At 41.4% G+C, this 25,069-nt stretch overlaps 1 protein-coding gene across 10 annotated transcripts in view; it reads left to right on the plus strand.

The window, feature by feature from the left end:
* The window catches only part of RARB (retinoic acid receptor beta), a 1,235,115-nt gene that overhangs the window by 1,126,020 nt on the left and 84,026 nt on the right, over positions 1-25,069 (plus strand). For 9 of the 10 annotated variants that reach the window (XM_073630251.1, XM_073630250.1, XM_073630252.1 and 6 more), the window contains one exon: positions 8,177-8,337. In XM_073630251.1, the coding sequence (XP_073486352.1) occupies positions 8,177-8,337 (161 nt within the window). The remainder of the gene's footprint in view (positions 1-8,176; positions 8,338-25,069) is intronic. The other variant, XM_073630253.1, reaches the window with a different exon arrangement.

Consider the following 25,069-nt stretch of genomic DNA (forward strand, 5'->3'; position numbering starts at 1 on the left):
TTTAAGAAATTCTTTTTTTTTTTTTTTTTTTAGAAAAAAAAAAAAAATTCCCCTTTAGGACCATTGGGCGGAAGTGACGTTTGACGTCTGCCACCTGATGAAAGTGAACTTGCGGCGAATCCCGCTGTTGAAGAGGATATCAGGGTTATGGCAGCTATCTGCTGCCATAACAATGGTATTCCACTTCAAACAGCTGACGTACAATGATGGGGGGGGGGGGTTGTGGTCCGGAAGTAGTTAAAGAGGGAGTAAAGTGTCGTTTTTTTCTCTGACCTGCAAAAGTAAAGGCATAATGTGCTAGTATGCATTGCAATTGAAGCCTTCGTCGTCACCGCTGGAGGCCACATCTATCTTCGCCCGTCTTCCTTCCGGGTCCGCAGACTCGTCTTGTGGGACTGGCCTGAGGCACGTAACTTAGCTCCCACGCTTGTGCGCGGGAGCCGCCGGTCTTGGCACAGGGCTCTGAAGAAATGGCACGTGCGGCCATTCCTTCAGAGTGCATGCGCCGATGACGTCATCGCCTGCATATACAGTAAATATCTCCTAAATGGTGCATGTTTAGGAGATATTTACAGTAACTATAGGTAAGCCTTATTATATGCTTACCTATAGGTACAAACAATACATGGAAGTTTACTTCCTGTTTAATTTTAAACATTACTGGACATTTAACAAACTTTTTTGTGTTTTGATTAATTATATATTATGAGCACTTTTGGAAGCGGGTCTCTCAGGAATCTACCTTCTTTACGCTCCTGTCAATTTGTCCAGGATTTACCCTACATGTTAAAAACAGTTGTTTGTTTGCCTTTGATTCAACTGCTGTTGTACTGACTTTTCCTGACAGCCAATAAAGATATTTCAAGAAACAGACATGGGTTCACTGTCAGGGATACTCCTTTCCAAGATTTATCTTTTGATGATCATAGAAAGTGGTGCCAAATCAACTGAACATGTCCAACCAGTTTGTTTTTTTTAGGTGTTGTTCTCTCAAGCTTGGTTTACTGTGTCATTGAACACCTACAGAGTTCATTGCACATTGCTGTTTAGTGAGCTTCTGGTTTTATTTGCCACAGGATAAACAAAGCCCTGCTAGTGCTATCCTATTGCCTCATATAAAGTAATGTTTGTACTGGGGTGGGTAATTTCGCCCTTTTTCCCCAGCTATGGTTCACCTAACTCTACAAGCAAGTCCAGTTCAGCTCCAACTGCCAAAGTTAATTTTTGTTTTAGCTAGTAAGATAAGGAACAGTTTTGAGAACTACATTTTTTCTTGGTGATAGCAATAATTACACACTCGTAGATGTACAAGTAAACATAAAGTAGGACTTAGACAGAAAGTTGGACTTGTGTGGACACAAGAACATTATCAATGATCTCTTAAAATCTGAACTAATGGTTGACCCTTGATCATGGCTGTTGATGCCCAAATTACAGGCTATCTTTCGTCACAGCATACACTTTCAATCATATATTAGTATTGTAATAGCAAAGAAAACAATAGTTATTTTGCCGAGCTAATATAATCTTACTTGTCAATCTCCTTTCATGTTGGGAGTGCTGCCTGTCTGCTGACCATCTCTTTCCACAACTTCCCAGATTGCTTGCATGCTTTGCAGTGTCTCCTCTGCTGTTTTTTTTTTCAAATTCTAAGGACTACATATCCCATGGAACCTTGCTGATGTGATTCCTATACTGCCTGCCTCCTGAAACTCTTCCTCTCGGCACCTCTGCAGTTCAGAGGGCAGGCTCTGTGAAATCTGTGACACAGCAGTGCCCACACAGGGCATAGTGAATACATTTCACAGAACTCAAAGTAGTAAGGGCTCATTTACATGAGCTTTGCTTGCTGAAGTGCAATCTTTGGTGAAAGGCTTTTCAGAGGGCATTTGACATTTGAGGAGGTGTTATTTTGCCTCCTTGCTGCCTGTTTTAACCCATAAAAAGCTGCACTACCATTACAAGTGGATGAATTGTGGTCACATTCAGGTGAACACACCTGCTGAACATGACGGGTGGCTAATTTTTGCTGGGCCACAAGTAAGTTTACAAACTTTGAGCTTGTTCAGAATAATAGGAATAGGCTAGAGATAATTGAAATTCAATGTGGAAATTAATATAGGATTTTAAATTTAGATTTTTGTTGATTTATTGGAAAGGAAAAAAGGTTTGACAATATAGTATTCCCTGGAAAGTATAACAATGTAAAGACATTGAAGAAATGTATATTTTGCAGTTATGGTTCAGTTCAGATATCAGTATTGCAAAATTAGTATTTAACCACTTCACATCCGCGCTATGGCCGAATGATGGCCACAGCGCGGACCTGAATTCCCGGGAGGCCGTCATATGACGGCCTCCCCTGTGCACGCGCCCTGCAGGGTGCACGGCGAGCAAGCTGTGATCACTGAGTCACTGAGACTCGGGTGATCACCGATCCAAGTAAGGGGCCAGTCCCGGCCCCTTACCATGTGATCAGCTGTCAGCCAGTGACAGCTGATCACATGATGTAGACAAAAGATCTGTAATCGTTTTTTTTTCTACTCACACTGACAGCGTGAGTAGAAAAAAAAGCCGATCACCGGCTCGCATGTGAGGGACATCGGTCCCGAAGTGGATAAGGCACATCTGCCTCATCAGTGCCACCTAATAGTGCCACCTAACATTGCCCACAATGCCACCTAACAGTGCACACAAGTGCCACCTATCAATGCCCACAAGTGCCACCTATCAATGCCCACCTGTAGTGCCAATCAGTGCCACCTAGCAGTGCTGCCCATCACTGCCACCCATCAGTGCCCATCACTGCCGCCTATCAGTGCCCATCACTGCCACCTCATCAGCATACATCAATGAAGGAGAAAAATGACCTGTTTTACATTTTTTATAACAAAATATAAAAATTTTTTTTTTTTTTTTTTTTTAAATTTAGTTTTTTACATTTCTTTAACAAAAAGTAAAAACTGCAGAGGTGATCAAATACCACCAAAAGAAAGCTCTATTTGTGGTGAAAAATTTAATTTGGGTACAGTGTTGTATGACCGCGCAATTGTCATTTAAAGTGCGTCAGTGCTGAAAGCTGAAAATTGGTTTGGATTGGAGGGGGGTTTAAGTGCCCAGTAAGCAAGTGGTTAACCTAAACTTAAGTAATAATATACTAACTAATGGGATATGTCTAAATACACTGAAAGGTGAAAGAACAGATTAGAGTTTGAGACAAATAGCAGTAGTCTGTAAGCATTGAACAGAATGTATGAAAATGTTTGTTTTGTGATATGCTTGGGAGTTTTGGATTTTCAGATCCGGTTTTACAGAAAAGGATTTGCAAGGCGAGTTCTAGCTGCAGACAAGCAGAAAAGTGATTCCCGGGTGAATCATTTCATCGTATCTGGGAGTCCTTGGCAGCAGTTCATAAGATTGTCCTAAATAATGTGTGTACTCGAAAAGCAGCAGAGAGCTATTGAGCTAAGTAGTTTCAGGGAAGCTGTCAGTTGGCTAATAAGGCTACGCTCTAATCCCAAAAGCCAACAGCCTTACTGTGATAGTGATATTAATGTATGGGAAATTAGAATTAAATGTAATGAAAATCACCTAAACTGTGGCTTCATAGTTCATTAAACCCTTCATCCTGTTGTGTATGTGGGATGCCAGCATTTCAAAATATCTTGGTCAAACTGGAAACGACTTAATTATCTTCTTTTAGAGTCCACAAATCTGGGCCAATATTCACACATTTGTAAATGCTTGGGATAATAAAATTGCATATCTTTGTTCCTAAACATAAATGAACAGAACTATGGGCACATTTAAAGTAGTATTAAACCCTCATTTACTTCTCCTAGATCAATGTTTATATCAGAACTTTCAGTGTTTTAATTCCTAATTTTTGTTCAAAATAAAAAAATAAATTGTTTACCTTGTTAGAAATTCCAGCTGCTGTACAGTCTCTGTGCCCCTTCCTGTTGGGGAACGTGCACTGCTTACATCACGTGTGCAAGTGCCAAATGTCAGTCTAACAGATGAAAGGCGGGGCAGTGCTGTTGTTTCAAGATGAGGCTATCTCTGTCTGTGCTGGCTCTTTACAAACACAGTGTATTCCATGCAGTGTGGATGTAAACCTCAGACATGAAATGGGAACAAAGTATATCCCTCTATAGTGTGTACTTGTCTAAATCCAGAGCACTAAATGTAATTTCTGCCCTCTGCCTCCTTCCTCCTCCTATAAACATGAGTCACTTCTGACAAGTTTTCCTGACACTAAGAGAAAAATGGTGACAGGGGAGGGAGCTCCAGCTGATTGAAAGCCTCAGCTCTGTTCCTGTGTGCTGTGTGAAGGGGCGGTGTCCCTTCCCTCCAATCAGGTCTCAGAGCTCTCCTCATTTCAGCTCTCTGCCCCCTGCTTTTCAGAGCTTAGAGATCCCGTTTAACCACTTACGGACCGCCGCACACCGATATACATCCTTACTTTGAAGAGGAATATCGTTGTTATGGCAGCAGCTAGCTGCCATAACCCCAGTATCCTCTTCTTCGGCCGGCGGTCCGTTTACTGATAATGGTGGTCTCTGCGGCGCATTCACTCCTCCCGCCGTGCTCCGGTGCCCTCTGCCGCTTACAGGTGCCGTTGGCAGCGGCGTAGGCGATCGGATGTTGTCCCTTGCTGGGTATGGATACGAGTGAGGGGAAGATGGCCCCCACCCGTCTCCATACCATTGCAGGGCGGAAGCGATGTCAAAACGTCACTTCCGCCCATAGCTCTTAAAGGGCCTTTTTATTTTAAATGACAATTTTTTTTTTTTTTTTATTGCATTTTAGTGTAAATATGAGATCTGAGGTCTTTTTGACCCCAGATCTCATATTTAAGAGGTCCTGACATGCTTTTTTTCTATTACAAGGGATGTCTACATTCCTTGTAATAGGAATAGAAGTGACACTTTTATTTTAAAGAACAGTGTAAAAATAAAAAATGTAAGGTAAATTAAATAAGAGAAAAAAATTAAAATTTTTAAATGCGCCCCGTTCCGCCAAGCTTGCGTGCAGAAGCAAACGCATACGTGAGTAGCGCCCGCATATGAAAATGGTATTCAAACCACACATGTGAGGTGTCGCCGCGATCTGTAAAGCGAGAGCAAGAATTCTAGCCCTAGACTTCCTCTGTAACTCAAAACATGCAACCTGTAGAATTTTTTAAACGCTGCCTATGGAGATTTTTAAGGGTAAAAGTTTGTCGCCAATCCACGAGTGGGCGCAATTTTGAAGAGTGACATGTTGGGTATCAATTTACTCGGCGTAAAATTATCTTTCACAAAAATTATCTTTCACAAAAATTGGGCTAACTTCACTGTTGTCTTATTTTTTATTTCAAAAAAGTGTATTTTTTCCCAAAAAAGTGCGCTTGTAGGACCACTGTGCAAACATGGTGTGACAGAAAGCAACAACCGCCATTTTATTCTCTAGGGTGTTAGAAAAAAAATGTATAATGTTTAGGGGTTCTAAGTAATTTTCTAGCAAAAAAAACTGTTAACTTGTAAACAACAAATCTCAAAAAGAGGCTCGGTCCTTAAGTGGTTAAATTCTGCACTTTGAATGACTTTAGGGAACCCTAAGACAGGAGATGTGTTGGGGTTACAGAACACCCCCCTCTTTTCTCATCTTCATAACATAGAGAGAGGTGTTCCGGAGTTGAACTTGGCAGGGTTGATAACACTGCTTGAGATTTCAGTGCAGCACAGTCAGAGATTATAGGAAGTTACAAGCTCACTGGATTTCAGTATTAATTAACAGTTTGTTTTTTTTTGCACTTTCAGAACACCTTCAATTATATATTTATCAGACGAATGGAGCAAATAAGAGAAGTTTATTGTTATGGTTGACATACACTTTATTATTTATTTTGCTTTACTAACTTTGCATGATAATTAACTCTCAAAGCTGGAAGTCAAATTTGAGGAGACCCTGAGAGCCGGTTCACACGGGGGCGACTTGTCAGGCGACCTAGCCGCCTGACAAGTCGCCTCCCATTCTGTACAATGGAACCGTTCTAATCGGAGCGACGCAAGTCGCCCCGACTTAGAAGAAAGGTTCCTGTACTACTTTGGGGGCGACTTGCATAGACTTCTATACAGAAGTCGTCTTGCAAGTCGCCGCGGCAGTCGTGTGCAGGTCGCCTCGGTGAGGCGACCTGCAAGTCGTGCCGCTTCTAATGTGAACCGGCGCTCAGGTCTCACAGTCGAAACCTTGTCTGTTGCATTACCTTACATTTGTAACACTTGCTGTCTCCTCAGGGAGTGTATTACAATATCATCAAATAGCTGAGCCTTTTTTGCAATTCTATTAAAAAGATTAATACACCTTCACACTATCAGCTTGAGGTCAAGCAATTGACAGGACAGCAACTGTGAGACCTAAGGCCAGCCATACATGGTGCAAATTTCTTTCCTGCAACCACAGGGGAAGTCGTGATTATTGTTAGCAGCTATACCAGCCTCTAGCGATAATCGCAATTAAAATCTAGCAGGCTGGTTGTACCCAAGATAATCTATCGATCAACTTAGTACATTAAGCCTGCTAATGTATTCGAATCTCGACTGGTTCCTACTAAACCAGCCGAGATTCTAACTGTGTATGGCCGGCCTAAGTCACACTTAACTCTGAATTTCAGGTTCAAAAAAGATCCTAAGACAGTGTAAGTAAAGCTGGGGCAAAGGGGCAAATAATTCATAACCTATCCTTGACAGTTTTAATTATTTAAAATGAAGATTTAAATGTTTGTGTTAACCTATTTATAAGAGTAATTTGATGAATTGGTAACCTACAACCCATCATCCTTAAAATCTATCTAAAGTCATTTATTCCTGCTGGGAGATTCACAGATGTGAATTTGTCCTGATGACTATCATATTAGGAGGTGATTTCTCTCACTTTCAAGAGATTACCTCTCACAATCTGTGTCTACAAGACAGGGAGTGCAGAGAAATTTCCTTGGTGGGAAAAAGATAGCAAAAAAAATGCAGACGGATTGCCTACTCTAACCAAGATGGAAAAAATGGATTTATTAATACCTGAAATATCTGTATATGTAGCACAGAAATTCTGATATTTCACATTGTTAGCCGCATATTGTTGCAGATTAATAAACATTTTAGGATATTAAAAAAACCTACCAGTGACCATTAGCCATTTGTTTTAGTAAAAGTTCTATACTAGAAATCAGTAGTATCACCTGCGCATATGCTGTTTATGCTCAACAGGTTCCTTGTAAGGATTCCTGAACAGAATGTCTTTTTTTTTTTCTCTTTTTTGTTTAAGCAATGCTGTTATTACCTACTCATATGACAATGTAGGGTACATGGAACCCCTTTTCCTTTTGTATTACTTGCAAAAACCTAATAAATTGTTTATGCAAAAAAAAAAAAAAAATACAGTAGGGTTTTGGAAAATGTTTCACATGTAATTTTTATTTTAAAAAGGCTTATTTGTATCTTAATTTTTGAGAAAGTGGCCTGAAATATAGTGGATAAGGCTGTCCACACATACGACAGTCACATGATTTGGACATTCTCATTCTGACTTGAAGACAACCTCATGTCTATAATCTCCAAGCAGGACCATCAGCTGACTGTTCTGGGGAAGGCAAGCAATCGGTCAGACAGTTAAACAAATCTAAAACGACTGCTAGTGTCCCTCCTACCCATGCGGTGTCAGAGGAATCTTTCAGTCCCATTTTCTTCCTTGTTAGGGACTTTTGGGCAAGCCGCACATTCCTCTAAATTGTCTGTCCTCCTGTTACAGGTGCCAACCAAAACATGGCAACTATGTTGTATGGTTGGCTTGGTAGAGTCTAAATGTATGATCATTTTTCCTTTTAATTTACACACTTGTCTATTATTTTCATTCTTAGTAGTAGTGATGAACAAGAATATAGAAGCTTCAGGTTAGGATTACCACCTCCTGTAGACCTCACATATATAATTTCAGATCCTGGCACAGACAAATGTTAACCTCCTTCCCTCATATGTTGCTCATGTTAGTGTGTGCAGTTACTACCATTTTCTATGTATCTACTTCCCATTATACAATACACAGAGTAAACAGCGTTCCTCACGCCCACTTGGGCTCAGTTTTAGGGAATTTTTGAGCTCAGTAGCCAGTGTCTGAAGTATCTTCATCTCTTCTTCAGCAGTCAGAAATGACAGAAACAAAAAGAAGAAAGAACCATTGAAACAGGAGTGCATAGAGAACTACGAAATGACAGCCGAGCTCGATGACCTGACAGAGAAAATCAGAAAAGCGCATCAAGAAACCTTCCCCTCCCTATGTCAGCTGGGGAAATACACTACGGTAGGTTTTACCTGCTAATGATTTGGAACTGCTGCACATATGACACTGTTCTCACATGTTGAATTACATTTTCTTTCATCTACCGCTAGTCATGTTTTATAAATGTGATGGTAAAATTCCTGTTACTTGTTCTCCAGGAAGAAGATGAAGAAGATTTGCACCAGAGTTTCCTCTCATTTATACTCTGTGCATATATTCTGTCTAAATCACTGCTAATTATTAACCTAGGTTCGTTGGATGATATTCCTCCTTAGTTAAGACCCCTATAGTTACGGCAGAGGGCAAAAATCTGTGCAATACAACAAAATAATCAAAAAAATTATTCTGACCACAGGTATGCTGGATTTAATATAGTCATACTCAAGTTGATCTGATTGTTTATGTTGGGCAGACCTTTGGTATTAATGTAGCTGACCTTTAAATAGTGTTCATAGATGATAATGGTAAGTCTGAACACAGGTATGCTAGATTTAATAAGGTCATACACAAGGTGGTCTGATTGCTCATGTTGAGGGCCCAAGAAAGATTCAATGCATTTTGGTTGACACCCAGCTGAGTTGACAGCTCTGCAGATCTCTGGTGGTACCATTCTTCTGAGGAGAATTTGTTTTCTGTACATATATATTAATGTTCTACAAACTATATCATGCAATAACATTTTTTTGGTGTATTGCATTAAGTTCTTGCATAAGAAGATGCGTGTTCAAATTCAAGACCTGACCGCTCTTTCAGTTCTGCAAGTGATAATAATCAGCTAGGGCTAGGCAGTAATATTTGAGACTATGAAACGTGGGTGCTAAGAGAAGGGTTTGCTTTATTTCACTCCTTGGTTATATTTTGAGTGCACACCTTGAGCACTAAATACAGGGCCCTTTTTTTCATGAAATATGACAGCAAAGTCAGTGTGGAGGCAAGAGACAACAGGGGTAATTTCTTACAAAAATTATCACAAAAGTAGACAAACGGCTATTTCAAATTAACCTTCTCGTATTTATGTACCAATTTTGTATGTATTTGCTTTTCCTTTGCCTGCAATCCTAGACAGCAAACTAAGGCAGTTTTTCAAAGGCCTGCAACAAAATTTCTACTGTAGATAAGACAGATTTTCACTTCAAACATGTGCACAGTTAGACCCCTTTCGCACTGGGGCGGTTTGCAGGCGGTATTGCGCCAAAAATACCGCCTGCAAACCGCCCCTAAACAGCCTCCGCTGTTTGTTCAGTGTGAAAGCCCGAGGGCTTTCACACTGAAGTGGTGCGCAGGCAGGACGGTGAAAAAAGTCCTCCAAACCGCTTTTTTGGAGCGGTGAAGGAGCGGTGTATTCACCGCTCCTGCCCATTGAAATCAATGGGACAGCGCGGCTATACCGCAGCAATACTGCGGCTATAGCCGCGCTGTACGAGGGATTTTAACCCTTTTTCGTCCGCCAGCGGGGGTTAAAACCACACCGCTAGCAGCCGAATACCGCTGCAAGAACGACGGTACAGCAGCGCTAAAAATAGTGCTGTTGTACCGCCGACGCCCCCACTGCCCCAGTGTGAAAGGGGCCTTATGGAGTGGTCAGAGGCAGGTTTTATATCCTTGCAGAGTACTTTACTTTGAACCAGCAGAGGGAGGAATTTATAAATTAGGCTGCAACCTGATAGTAAACCTGTCTCATATTGTTTTACCTCTTCTGTTTGTCTTGCATCAGGACAAATTAATAAATGCCCCGCAAGGCTTTTAACAGATGTCACGAAGTCCCAGGTTTTTCCTGCTGCTTTGGAACAAAGGACACAGCACAAGGATGGAGGACGTGGGTTGAGCTTAGCACTCGAGTTGGGATTAGCCCCAGGCAACACATAGCCTTGAAATGCTCCTGAGTGGATGCATAGTATAATGTCATATAACAAAAATAAAAAGTTTTGGATTTTACTGATTTTGAATGAGTGTATACATTAGTGTTTTTTTTTTTTTTTTAATATCTGCCAGGAGTTGAGCATTAAATCCTGCTGTCATATATGTTAGTCATGGCTATATCACATTTGAGCTGCCCGTAGACTATCGAATGTGTATGTCAATTTAACCAGCCTCTGATTGTTTTCTATGGGTAGATTTAGGCCCTTTTCACACGTGTGCAATCTGGCCTGCGACTTGGGACTGCAAAGTCGCATGAAAAGTCGTACCCTATGATTTCCAATGAGTACCATTAATATCTGTGTGACTTCATGTCGCAGCGACTTCAAAGTAGTCCCTGCACTACTTTGGTCAGACTTTGATGCGGTCCATAGACCTCAAAATTACACAGGCATTGCTTCAAAACGCGTCAAAGTTGCGCAACTTTCAGGTCATACAAGTATGAAAAGGGCCTTACTGTGAGGCCAATATATTTGGCAGATCTGATTATAGTTTTAAATCCTTGTCCTAAACACTCCATTCCTTCCAAATCTGGATAGTGTTTTCTGCACAATATATATCATAATTTACTAATCTAAGGTGTTGTGTGTGTGTATTTATGTATATATATATATATATATATATATATATATATATATATATATATATATATATATATATACACATATATATATATATATATATATTATATACAATATCTCACAAAAGTGAGTACACCCCTCACATTTTGTCATTTTGTGGTAAATATTTTATTATATCTTTTCATGTGACAACACTGAAGAAATGACACTTTGCTGCAATGTAAAGTAGTAAGTGTACAGCTTGTATAACAGTGTAAATTTGCTGTCCCCTCAAAATAACTCAACACACAGCCATTAACGTCTAAACCGCTGGCAACATAAGTGAGTACACCCCTAAGTGAAATTGTCCAAATTGGGCCCAAGGTGTCAATATTTTGTGTGGCCACCATTAATTTTCCAGCACTGCCTTAACCCTCCTGGGCATGGAGTTCACCAGAGTTTCACAGGTTGCCATTGGAGTCCTCTTCCATGATGATATCACGGAGCTGGTGGATGTTAGAGACCTTGCGCTCCTCCACCTTCCATTTGAGGATGCCCCACAGATGCTCAATAGGGTTTAGGTCTGGAGACATGCTTGGCCAGACCATCACCTTTAACCTCAGATTCTTTAGCAAGGCAGTGGTCGCCTTGGAGGTGTGTTTTGGGTCGTTATCATGTTGGAATACTGCCCTGCGGCACAGCCTCTGAAGGGAGGGGATTATGCTCTGCTTCAGTATGTCACAGTACATGTTGGCATTCATGGTTCCCTCAATGAACTGTAGTTCCCCAGTGCCGGCAGCACTCATGCAGCCCCAGACCATGACACTCCCACCACCATGCTTAACACACGTCTTTGTACTCCTTACCTGGTTGCCGCCACACACATTTGACACCATCTGAACCAAATAAGTTTATCTTGGTCTCATCCGACCACAGGATATGGTTCCAGTAATCCATGTCCTTAGTCTGCTTGTCTTCAGCAAACTGTTTGTGGCCTTTCTTGTGCATCATCTTTTGAAGAGGCTTCCTTCTAGGACGACAGCCATGTAGACCAATCTGATGCAGTGTGCTGCGTATGGTCTGAGCACTGACAGGCTGACCCCCTTTCCTCTTCAGCCTCTGCAGCAATGCTGGCAGCACTAATACGTCTATTTTCCAAAGATAACCTCTGGATATGACGCTGAGTACATGCACTCAACTCCTTTGGTCGACCATGGCGAGGCTTGTTCTGATTGGGACCTGTCCTGTTAAACCGCCTTATGGTCTTGGCCACCATGCTGCAGCTCAGTTTCAGGGTCTTGGCAATCTTCATATAGCCTATGCCATCTTTATGTAGAGCAACAATTCTTTTTTGCAGATCCTCAGAGAGTTCTGTGCCATGTTGAACTTCCAGTGACCAGTATGAGAGAGTCAGAGCGATGACACCAAATTTAACACACCTGCTCCCCATTCACACCTGAGACCTTGTAACACTAATGAGTCACATGACACCAGGGAGGGAAAATGGCTAATTGGGCCCAATTTGGACATTTTCACTTAGGGGTGTACTCACTTTTGTTGCCAGCGGTTTAGACATTAATGGCTGTGTTGAATTATTTTGAGGGGACAGCAAATTTACACTGTTATACAAGCTGTACACTCACTACTTTACATTGTAGCAAAATGTCATTTCTTCAGTGTTGTCACATGAAAAGCTATAATAAAATATTTACAAAAATGTGAGATATATAAGTTGTCACCCATTTGAGTTGTCACCCATTTCCTGTGTTTGGAAATTAAAGATTTTCATCTGTGCATTTTGGATTGTGTGGTTTGATTTTGATTGTGTAATGCTGTACAACAAAAATGCCTGAAATAGAAAAAGCAGACCAGTGGGATGCAAAGACAGTAAATTTACAGGCCATATGCTAGTCCCGCCAAAACATTATTTGGCTGAGTTTTTGCTGGTTTTGGCTATACACAAATCCGATTAAATCTAGAAACTGCTTTTCCTTAGTAATGACACATCTCACATTCACCACTCAGGAAGGACCCAATCATATAAGAACCCCAAAAAGAAATAGAGCTTCCATAGTGTAAAATCGTTTACATTTTAATATTATAACAAAAATGGTTACACTTACAAGAAAAAGTGCTAAAACACGCATGTAATAGATAAGCTGGCCGGCTCAATACAGCAGCCCGACCTTTTGGGACCTGCGAAAACATGGTGACGTCAGCACGTCGATCCTACTTACGCGTTTCATCACAAGATGACGTTGAAATCCAGGACAGGAAGTGGGGGGGGGACTGAGTCTCCATACTCCAGGAGGGTTCTCTACCAGAATTTAAAGTTGTTCCTTGGTAGCACAGGTGCTGTGTCACAGCTAGACAAGGGGTTCCCTCTATGCTGTATTTGGATGGAATGATCACTGCATAAGGCTCAAGAGGCACATGCCACCACTACTGGGCTAGACTTCTGTTTATGGAGTTTGTGGGGCCTTCATTCATATTTTACTTTAGAGGCCCAATAAATTTAGTAACCTTCCTCCTGTTTCTAATTATTTAGGCACGCTTTATTATCTAGACTAGAGGAATACAAAAACATAATTTTAATTACTAACTTGTGACAGAGTCCTGACCTGACAATGTTCTGTTCCTGAACCCTGTGTATTTGTACTAAGGTTTGAGTGTGTGTGTCCTAGCTGTGATTGTGGTTTGGCACTATAACACACTCGCCCAAAGAATGACCTCCGTTAGGAAACACTACACCCTTCCAGCTCAAGCACTGAGCAATAGATGTTGAAGATAGAGTTTGCCATTCTCATTTTGCAAGCTATAATACTCTCTGGATTGTGCTCTGATACGTAAGCATGAGGTGTAATCAAGAATTTAAAAGCTTAAATTATTCAGGTAAAACGCTAGTGAAATGCCAGCACCGTGCTTGAGTTCCACTTCTTGCAATGCAGAACATTATTTTGTAAGGGTAATAATTTATTTAAATAGGAAAAAAAGTGTCCTTTGAAGACATGCAGACAGTCTACAGATTTTAAATGAAGACACAGATGAGCCTGTGTAATGTAGACAATGACCGATCTTCTAGTCTTTCATTTATCATTGATAAGTGAGATTATTATATTTTCAAAGGAAGGACATAATCCTGTGATTGCTAATTCTGAGGAAGCCATGCAAATATGACTGGAGATGTGACAATAAGAAAAGATGCTGAGTGCAGGGAAACCTGCTCTGTGTGTCTTTGCAGTTGTCGTTGCTTGCCCTTGCTTTTAGTCAAAACAATCAATGTAGACATACTGTTAAATAACGGGAATTAATGCTAGGGCCAAGTAAGCAGTTTTCTCTTGAGACCTCTTTGTGTATTCCACATTGATGGTCTGATAAACCATGTAGTGAAAACAGAATCAAATTCCTTTCTGATTTTAACTATTTGTATGACAAAGGTCAATGTTCCGCTGAATTATGTATAACAGCAAATATTTAGCAAGTACGCTTTGACACGTAATTGGTTGTCACAAGTGTTTTTTAATGGTTGTATCCAGAAAGCCTTGACCAACAATTTGGCAACTCTAGAGGTTGCCAGGGGACACATGTGACTGAGAGTATTTGTGAATGGCGTCAAGCTTGTGGGGCCTGTTGAGCAGTCACTTAGCTATATTTAATAGAAAGTCAGCATGACATCTCATTTTATATATACATATGCTACCTCCTAATTTTGTCCAGTCCCTAACAATGTTTACACTGTTGATAATCCATAAAAATATCAGTTTGTTAATGTGGTATGCTTGACTGCTTTTATTTCCCAGTTCTGCACAGATTTCCTGGATCTCCTAAATGGATATTCACTGTTCTAACGCAATGGCTTAAGTTTTTAAATAACTTTAAAGCTGAACTCCAGGCAAATACAAAAATACAGCACGTATACTTATATATATATTTTAATAATAAATGCCTGAGTTTGACTTGATTGCGACCTCTAATCCCCTGTACATTATCGCCCAGATTGTAAGAAATAGGGTCACCAATGCTCTTCTGCATGTACATGTGCTGACAAAGAACAACCTTGACCAGAGGAGAAAGCAGAGAGATTACTGAGTCTGTCCACTACTGCATCTTTGCAACCCAATAACAGACTGAGGACAAGGAGATGACCCAGCTGTGTTGTTAAACTGCAGTGAAGAAAATCAGGTCACCAGGCTTTCTGTACTGTTGTGTAGGGATGTGTAAATGAGTGAACAGAAATCCAAATTATTTGGTACATCCAATAGCTCCCTTATATGAAGTACTTAGCTGTTTATCAGGAGTTTAGCTTTAAATTACTTGAACAGTTTTGAAAGTACATTCATTTTTGGGAGTCTGGCACCATACCTCTCAGTGCCAGACCAGCAGTGGCTTGTTGTTTGCGAAAATGTAACTGTTGTGTTCTGTGGATGTAAGCACTTTTATTTACCAAAGGCTATTCACTGAATTTTAATGTCAAATTAATTTAATATAGTCCTAGCAGAACACTAAGATGATGTAAGTAGCAGGCTTGTTGGAGAGAGTTTTTATGACATTTATGTGAACTGCCACATTAAAAAGAAATAAAAGACAAAATGAAGACCATCAAGCCAAGCCCACTTTGGCATCACAGCTATATTCTTGTGTGCACTGGGGCAGGATTCAAGATGACCTGTCTTGAAATTTTAGATAGCAACTAAAACATTAGCACTAAATATAATTTTAGCACTTGATCAGTTAGCTCTTATATGTTTACCTCTGTGAATGGAAACAGACTTAAGAACTGGCAATCAAGGGTGTGGTCTGGCCATTGGAGTATGAAGCCACATTTTGTGGACAGTTCAGTTCAGACTTGCTTGGGACTGAGGGAAAACTTGCCGCTTCGCAGGAGATGCCCAAAAGTCAGAAAGGGGCCATTAAGACGCTCTTTTCTGAGCATGAATCTCATTCATGGGGTGAACTTTGAAGATAATAGCACCAGCCACGCAGGCCTGGGAATCAGGAGAAGCCAATAGACACAATAGGCAGAGAGCAATATCTTTATTACTATCTGGGAGCAGTGAGTCTTACTTCACCCCACTGTTCACACAGCAGATCACCGCTCAATTCCTCCATAGGGTACCCCAAATCCCAAAGCAGTGCAAATATTGATCCTATAGAGGCCTTAGGTTGAGACAATAAACAGTATATGAAAGAGAGTTTTTGTCCTTCAAACTAAATGTGAGGTTACTGTATTCTCTTCAAGCCTTTAAGGATAAAACAAACAGGCAGGAACACAAAATTGCAGAACTTTTACTGCATCTTTATGCTGTTTAAAATAGAATCTGCTACTCTAACATTAGAACCAACAGACTCCTGAAAGCCACTGAAAAAAAGGGATTTAAAGCCCACACTTAGTGTCATCTTGAAATCTATTTCGGGGGACACATCAAATGCCCTATTGCATTTGACAGTGCCCCTGGAGCCCTGGTCCCTAAAAAGGGTGATATTACTAAACTCTGCAACAGTATATGTAAACTGCACAACTATTCAGACAAGGAAGTGTAGCAGTATCCCCATGAGGGCTGCTGATTGACTCTATACCCCACTGGCTACCCCGACTCTGCAGATACTCTCTTACCTCTGACACCTTGGGTTCCATGCTGTAATAAGATGTTATCAATGAGAATCTCACACAATATCCACAATGTCACTGAACCATTCAGAATGTTTACTAGATTGAATATCAAACACAATGAACAGTGTAATTAAACATAAACAATAAATGACAGTTGATAATGATCAGTATAGATGTGGAAACAGTGGCTTCAATAATCACTGTAAGGAGTATATGTAGACAGGGGTACAATGGGACAAGTGCTCAATATACTCCAAAACCTATATTAAACACCTCCCCACTGAAGCCTCAATACACACACCAAAACTGCAGTGTAATATTATTTACATTCAATAATACAATGCAATATTTAATCTGTACCTAGACTCCCCCTAGGTTGTAATTCAATGTGGAACCTACAAAATAAAACCGTGATGCTTTGCAAAAGAAGATGAAAGTTCCTTGGCTTCAGTTATCTTCAGCTAGCTTATAGTTTTAAACTGCAGTATTTGTAATCCAACAGGGCAAAAGAAGAGAAAGCGAACTGTAGAATAAATGGTGCGTTGATAACTGTTTGACTGAAGAAATATGGCACTTATAACTTCCTCCTTATGTGTGAGTGTAATACATTACTAACTTTACAGCAAAGGGAATGACAAACCCCAGAGTTCAGCTGAATGTGGCCTGTGAATAAGCAGAATCACTTCCGTGGAACTACAAGTCTCACCAGCAGCCTGTAGGTAACTCACTCATCAAACAGTGCACTTTACTGAAATGGGCAGGTGCCCTCTCACCACAATAGACTCAGAGGCTGTGAGGCTCCGTCTGTACTCCCCTCCTGATGTCTCCGTCTGATGAAAAGATGGCACCACGGCGCTGTACCGCTCCTCCGCATGGCTGAGATGCAGGAAACTTTCAGATGTCCTGTCACTGCACACCGATCCACTTGCTGAGCTGGCAGGGCTGTACTCTGAAGTCCCTCAGAGGCTGGCGATCCTGCTCCTCGCTGTACAGGCTGCAGTCTTCTGGTCACACAAACAGACCTCCTGCTGGCAAGTATTGAATGGCGTCCAGAGAGACTGAAACATGGCCGCACTGGTCCTTTTATTACTGCTCCCAGCCTGCAGTGCTGAGCGCTTTGCATTGTCTGTATTGTAGTTCAGGACTGATCCAGCTAACAGAGTCACTTCCAGACTACATCGCCCACAATGCTTTGCAGTGCTGCTTCTCAAGAATTAGAAAAAAGTCCTAACAGCATTAAAAGGACACTAGAGGGAGCCAAACTCATGTGAATACATTGCTGTGCCAGTGTTTGCAGGCCGCTGGCGAGATAATATACCTAATACACATGGTCCAGATTGTGGATTAGGTCCACTGCTTTCCCCTGGCTAGCAGCACGTGAATACTTCCACCCATGGTTCAGATATTTACTGTTAATGATGGTATCGTAAGCTTCAACCTTCGGGGGATTCTAGACACGTTTCTGGTTGCTCACTTACCCCCATTAGATTCACTCTCAAATTCTGGGGGAGATTACTTGTCCTTGGAGACACACCCCTGTGGTGGGTCACAGCTCTTGTGGTGGTGTTATTGTTTTGGTGTACCATTCAGGGGGGTCTGTGTTCTCAGAGATTCTGGGCTCCTCATTTAATGCTTAAAGGAAAACTAAAATATCTGTGCTAATGTAAAAGGGCCCTGTTCTCCTAAAAAGGACAATAGAGTCTGAGATCAGCGCATTTTAAACCTCAGATGTTAAATTTACCAGTGTAGTGCTACGCCTGTGGGAGCCACTGGATATGTTTGGGTACTCCTATCCTGTTCCTGTGATAACTCAACCTGTACCTTGACCTGAATGATACCGACACACATGGAAACAGTTGGGGCTTTATTAACAAAGGCAAAGCCATGTAAAGGAAGTTGGGTTAAACAACCGTTTTAAGGTGATACAGATTAGGTATCATAGACCACAATTTAGGGTACTCTAATAATGTTCATTCCCCTCCAACCTTAATGCACCAGGCCAATGTAAGAGAATGGCATTAACCTTGACACTGTAAAGTATCACTAGGGTGAAATGTCAGTGACAATGCCAATAGAAATATTAACAGCAGCGCAGCCTAAATACTGTAAATATGCTCTGCCTAACCAATGGCAAGTTGGCTAACAACTCAGTCCTTTTTTGTGTTTGGGCCCTTTCTTCTTGACAGAGCACTCTTTTCCAACTGGGTAATAATCCAATGTATAAGGAAAAACACAGTCCCCTCTTGGCACAACTCCTTGCAGATCATGGATGTCAACAGTAACACACTATGGTGGCCAATAGGCCTGTCACCAAACTGGAACTGTGATAATGTCCTCCTGTTCACCGCCCAGCCCTAGATCACTCTACCCCCAGAGTGGTGGTAAAGTGGAACAAAGTCCCTGGATAGATTTAGGTAACAGAATACTGAAACAACAAAGAAACTGGAACTGCCGGATACTTCAACATTCCCATTCAGTGACACAGTTTCGGAAGAGTGCAGCAGCAGCCACTCACTCTGCAGCAGTAACACAGGAACAGCACACGTGGCCTTAGGCTCTCAGGAACAGTCACCCCAAATGCAGTATTGCAATCACATGGGTCTCCACAGCAAAGTCATCTTTAGCTTTCTCCAGGCAGCAGATAGTCTGTCTCCCCACAACAGCATGTGTCTTGCAGGCTCACTCCCCCAGCAGTGGAAGCAGAACCATTTAACACAGCAGCACAGTACTTACAGTGGCCAGTCTCTCTCTGGGGCAGCAATACGCAGCAATTATTTCAGCACCTCTACAGAGCAACAGAATGTGCCCATCTCTCTCTCTCCTGTAGTCTCTTATAGTTCCTGTCATGTGCCCCTGGAAGCTTTCTCAGCAGACAGCTGTCCAACAGCACACACAGCCGCCTTCCCTCAGCCCTGTCCCTGAGCCCAATGCTGGGCAGTCAGAGTCCTCACCTGCATCTGGTGTGTGGGACTAAAGTTTGGCCAGCCAATCATGTTCCAGTTAATGGTCAAGTGAGATATGAGCTGCATGGGAACTGGGAAAGCCCCATGGAATAGTTTAAATGGGCAGTGGCCAGAGCAACACAGGAAAACCCAATTTACTGTAATGTCCTAGCTGAACTTACCTTGCTATCTATACAATCAGTGGTTTGTAGGGAATTCTTCAACCTGAAGAACAAAGGACGAGCTAAAGCTGTACATCGTTTCTGCCCTTTCGAGCCCATGGCACAAAAGTTCAACCCAGACAGGCAATATATAATGGTCAAAGGAACCCTTCAGTAGTAGAAGGTCGCCTTTGCCATGGTTGACTTATAAAAAGCAGCTCACCATGCTGGATGAGGTATTTCATGATTTGCTTAAGTTCACAGAGGATGTACTGTCAGTGGGAGGGCATTTCAATGCGAGCCTGGATCCTGTACTCGATACCTCTTTTGGGAAGTCTGCTATGTCAGCTGAAGCTTTGAAACACTTTATAAATTTCCTGCAGAGGTTATGACTGTTGGAGAAATCTACATGCTTTGTCAGGTTTTAGTGGTAGCTATCCCTTATAGAAGTCCAACTCAGGGTTCCCCAGGGCTTGGGTCTAAGCCCCACCCTGATACTTCACCTGGGCCCCTAATGGTGGGAATGGACTTGCAACAAGTTGAAACAGGTCGCAGCTCCCAGGTGCATGCAGCTGAGGATGCAAGACCACTCACGTGCGCAGAGTACAAAGGCAGGAAACAGAAGAAGATACAGGAAACAAGCCGAGGTCAGGGCGAGCAACATACAAGCACAAGCAGTGGACAAAGCCAGGGGTCGGTATACGGGAGGTCAGACACTGAACACAGGTAATACAAGCAAACAGGAACTCAGAGAACTAGGAAGTTGCTTAGGCAACCCGGGCAGCACTGAGCATGTCTATATATAGGGAAGCAGACTGGAAGGTGGGCCAGGAAGTTATAGAAAGGAAAAGGATATAGATCCACAGTAGAGCAGATGACACCCACAGGTGAACAGAGAAACCAACAACATAATGTGTATAGTATCACAGATATAGCAGAACCACTGCAGCAAAGAGGTAAGAATTCACAAACAGAAAACTGCAGACTAGACCATGACATGCATTTGAGAAAGATTTTGCATAATGTTAAACAGTCCCCCAGCCCTACTGTAGAATTGATTTGATGTTGCTAGATCATACACTTAATTCACTTGAGATAATTCACTCAATTACTTTTTGGGACCATGCACCGGTCTCCATACACCTGGAGTTTGCAGAAGAATGTTCAAGGGAGTGGACATGAAGATTAAATGAAAATCTTCTAGATGATGTAGGGGTGGAGGCTCAAGTATGTCAGACCCTACAGGCTTATAAAACATCTCAGAGGAGGTGTCAAAGAGGGCTATCTGGGATATTCATAAGGCTGTCATTAGAGGCAAATGAATGGCCCGAGGGAGAGGATCAAGGCTTAAGAAGGAGATGCAGGCCCACATCCTTAAATGAATTCAATCTTAGAAGAAGTGGAACACAAACACAAGAGAAGAGGAGGTGGACTAGAGACTCAGTAGTTGATTCAACTACGTAAGCAACTGAGAACATAGTTGGATCAACAGACAAACAGGAAACTTTATGGCCCAAAAGGTTTAATGAACATGGGAATACACACACACAGTAGTTGCTTGCAAAAGCCCTTAAAATGGGTAGATAAACTACATTAACAATTAACCACATGCTCAGGGGATCAGCTTTTGATAATTTTTCGGATAGCCAGGCAATTTTGTGACTATTATCAGGAGGTATATAAAATTAGAAAGGAAAAAACTCCTGAGGTGAGAGAAAAGAGCAGATTTAAGATTAGGGATTATTTGGGGGAAGTGATATACCCCAGGATGACCAAGCAAATTGTGCATTCCCTAAAATAGGCAATCACAGTAAAGGAGATTACTAGAACTTTGAAATGATGGGAAAAAGTATGGGCCTGCATGCCTTCACCAGAGCCCTATAAGCCCTTTTGGATCATAATAAACTTCTTCTAAAGAAGGGAAAGAATGCCACCAAATGTCAAAACTATAGGCTTATATTTCTTTTGAACAGGGATAGAAAGATGTTTGCTAAACAGTCTGAATTAAACCATAATTAACAAAACCGGTACAATGGGACCAAGTGGGTTTTATCCTGCAAAGGGAGGCCAGGGCTGTACTCAGTGGGCACTCTCTATTATTCACTGGGTGCAGGCATATAACCCCCCACCCCCACCCCCCGCATCTTAATTCTACCTACAGATGCTAAAAAAGCATTCAATAGGATTAACTGAGTTTTTAAGGCCAAATCCTGCAGCACCTAGGTTATGGAGATAAGATGCTTCCACTGAATCAGCACACTGTATAGTTGCCCCTCCGCAAGGATGGAAGTCATTAACACTTCTCAGACTCTTTTCTCTTTAAAAATGGTACACAACAGGGATGCTCATTGGCGTTTGTATGAACGGGACAGAGAATAAGGATTGTTTTCTCCATATTGCTGGGATTCAAAGATATGGGATGGTTGGGTGTGCCAGACATCCAATTTTATTATAAAGCAATCACTCTGTTACAGATATTAAATTTGAATCTACATACATGAGATAAACCATGAGTTCCCCCATAAAAGTGTGTGTGTGTGGGGGGGGGGGGGTGAGATGGGGGGAAGAGTAGTCAGTGTGTGTTTACAACTGACACTCAAAGGGCACAGTCTCAGCTCATCTCAGGTTCAGCGACCAAACTTGGTCTCCCCACAATCAAGCAATGTACAAGCAGCCAGCATCAGAGCTTTCTTAGCTGCAGAATGTCATTTTAAATCTGCCACAGGTGCCTAGTGCCCCCACAATCCCCTCCAGAGTTCAGTACCAAGCAGCCATTTTAAATATGTCACTTTTACAACCCCTTCCAAAGGCTCAGCTTGCACAATCTCATTACGCGCCAGGAGGGGTTGGAGTGGAAACATTCAGCTGCCAGCTCATGTCTCCACCCACCTCCTAGCCTACCTCGATTACAGAGGTAAGGAGGTGTTTCAGAGCACCCCTCTAGACTTTGTGCAGTGGGTCTGATGGGCGGTAGAATAGGAAAAATGGCAGGCAGGCACAGCCAGCATTGGGACATGATTGGGTTATCCTAGTAATGATTTAAAAGGAAGATTTTTGGGATATTCTTATTAAATTCAAATCCAGATACGTTTGTTTAGAAGTTGTGTTTCATTTTCTCAGCTGTAGAAAGTGTTCCAAGCAAAATCGCAGGAGTTCTTCAGGGGTGGACCCTTCTTGCCAGATATGATTAATGGGTATGAATAGTTCCCAATTTTTTTTTACATTAAGGTGAAAATCCTTTCCACTAGCAACAGACTATTGATATATTATAATTTCACTGAAGGACTTAATTGACCTTCGTATCTGTGATCTATAGACTTCATATACAGAACATGAAAAAGCCTAATGAGAAAGGTCCAAGAACTGCTACTTCTGATCTCCTCTAGGCCACATTGCTTAAACCATTCTAACATCCAAATAAGTAAATGTATTTCTGTCAGAATTTCTGTTATGCTGTTTTTCTGGCAACACACGGGTTAGCGAAAGTAGATGCAATAACCATCTAATAGAAATGAGGTGTATTTACATTCTCTGTCAAGTAATACCATGCAAAATAATAATGTCTCTACAAGCTGAATTACTCTGCCTAGACCCATACATCAGTAATATATGCAAAAAGACTTTCCATTACGGCATCTAGCTTCTCTGTGACAATAGCACCTACTAAAGTGTCACAAGCCACAGCGGGCTTTTCTAAAATAAGCAGAAGCATATATGTTATATTTCTTAATGTGCTGGAATTAGACACTGCATTACAACAACAGATTATCTGGAATATAGACGTTTTCCCTTTTCCATCTCTCTTCTAGGTATGGTTATTACATTTGCATTTTGTGTGGGACACTGTGCATTATGTGTAATAGAATATGTGTCAAACTCAATGGCATGATAAAGTAATCTCATATAATACTGATGAATATTTTGTTCACACTTGCTGGTTTCATGCAATGTCTTTTTTCCAGATGGATAAACTATTGCCAAATGATTTCCTGCTGTAGGCTCTGCATTGTGTATCTCTTTACCATGCACTATTTCTATGGACTGGATAAACTGGCTATTAAATTTAATTACAGCCCAAATGACTGCACATCTTGATTTTTCTTTCCCTTCCCTGATCTCATTTCCTCTTGATGGGCTGCATTTTGCCCAGGTCTTTCAGGATTAAATAAAATAAATCTGAAGAATGTACAGACTCACTTACTGGGAGGAATGTCTTAACGGGCACAGAGGCGACTGTTAACCTGCTACCCCCCGACTCTAGAAAAAGAGCATTTCAGAAGCCATTCCTTTGCATTGATAAATCTTGTGACAGAAGAGTCCTTAACCTGCACACTCTCATCACAAAGCTTTGATTTTTATCAGCTGCCATGGCCGGGGTTTTATATGATGGAAATGACAGCTTTATACGCAGTAAGGAGGGGAAAGTAATTGTTGGTGAAGCTGTTTCAATGCATCCATCTTGCTCTGAACTTGACACGGCAGGACCTCTACAACTACACATAGGCAAGTTTATACCTAGTGCCATCATAATCATAATAGGCCCAATATCTAGAACACTTACTCACATAGATGGATGTTTCCTATACCAGAGTGTTAACTGTCCAGTTTCTCCTGCAGTGCAAATGTCTGCCTTGCACAATAAAGAAAGCCTGGACTGGACACATTTAGAGCATGCGGCACAGCTAATCACCAGGAATTAGAACAATGATAAAGCCCCAGATTTAATAAAAAAGGTTTAAAGGTCTTAAAGTATTATTGAGCCAAAACCTTTTTTTAATAGTGTATGGAGTTTTTTTAATTGCTTTTTTTTTTTTGCTGTCTGTGTCTCATAGAATAGCTCACCTTTCACTTCCTGTCCCAGAGACACAACCGGATGTAAGGGGAAATCTCACCAAAGTAAGGGGATATCCCTTTTTATTACATTTTTCAACAGTTGTGACAGGAATATGTGTCTCCATTATGGTTAGGTAAGATTTACCCTCACCTCCTGGTCCAATAACAACTGTATAATGTTGGATTTCCCATCAGTTTCTGGGATGGCAGTGGTCACTAGGGCAAAAAGAGAGACTAAATCTTTCCTGGCCACATACAGAACTAAAAACCTGAAGAGACTTTAACATTTTACGACATTCTATCCAAAACTTGAAAAAAAACATGTTTTGACTTTAGATTTACTTCAGGTAGCCATCATCACTTTTTGAATGCTGGTAGCTCAGTCAAACTTCACTCTGCTCTAGTAAAGTGTAGATTAATGGCCCATACACACGATCCGAATATCGTACGAAAACGGTCATCCAAAGAAGGATCGTATGATATTCCGATCGTGTGTACACTACTTTCGACAGCCGATCACAACCGGTCGTCCGATATTATTCGATCGGACATACCCGAAAATTTTCCTCGTGCGATTCCAGATCGTACGATTTTCGTTTAGTCAGTATAGTTGTTGTCCGAAAATACAATACAAATACATTACAACACGTGACATCACTTCCAAATTTTTTGTCTGTCGTACGAGAATTTTTGTGACTTTATTTAACTATTCAATTTCTACTTGCAACT

Source organism: Aquarana catesbeiana, linkage group LG05 (assembly GCF_042186555.1).
Source record: "Aquarana catesbeiana isolate 2022-GZ linkage group LG05, ASM4218655v1, whole genome shotgun sequence".
NCBI classification, from domain to species: domain Eukaryota; kingdom Metazoa; phylum Chordata; class Amphibia; order Anura; family Ranidae; genus Aquarana; species Aquarana catesbeiana.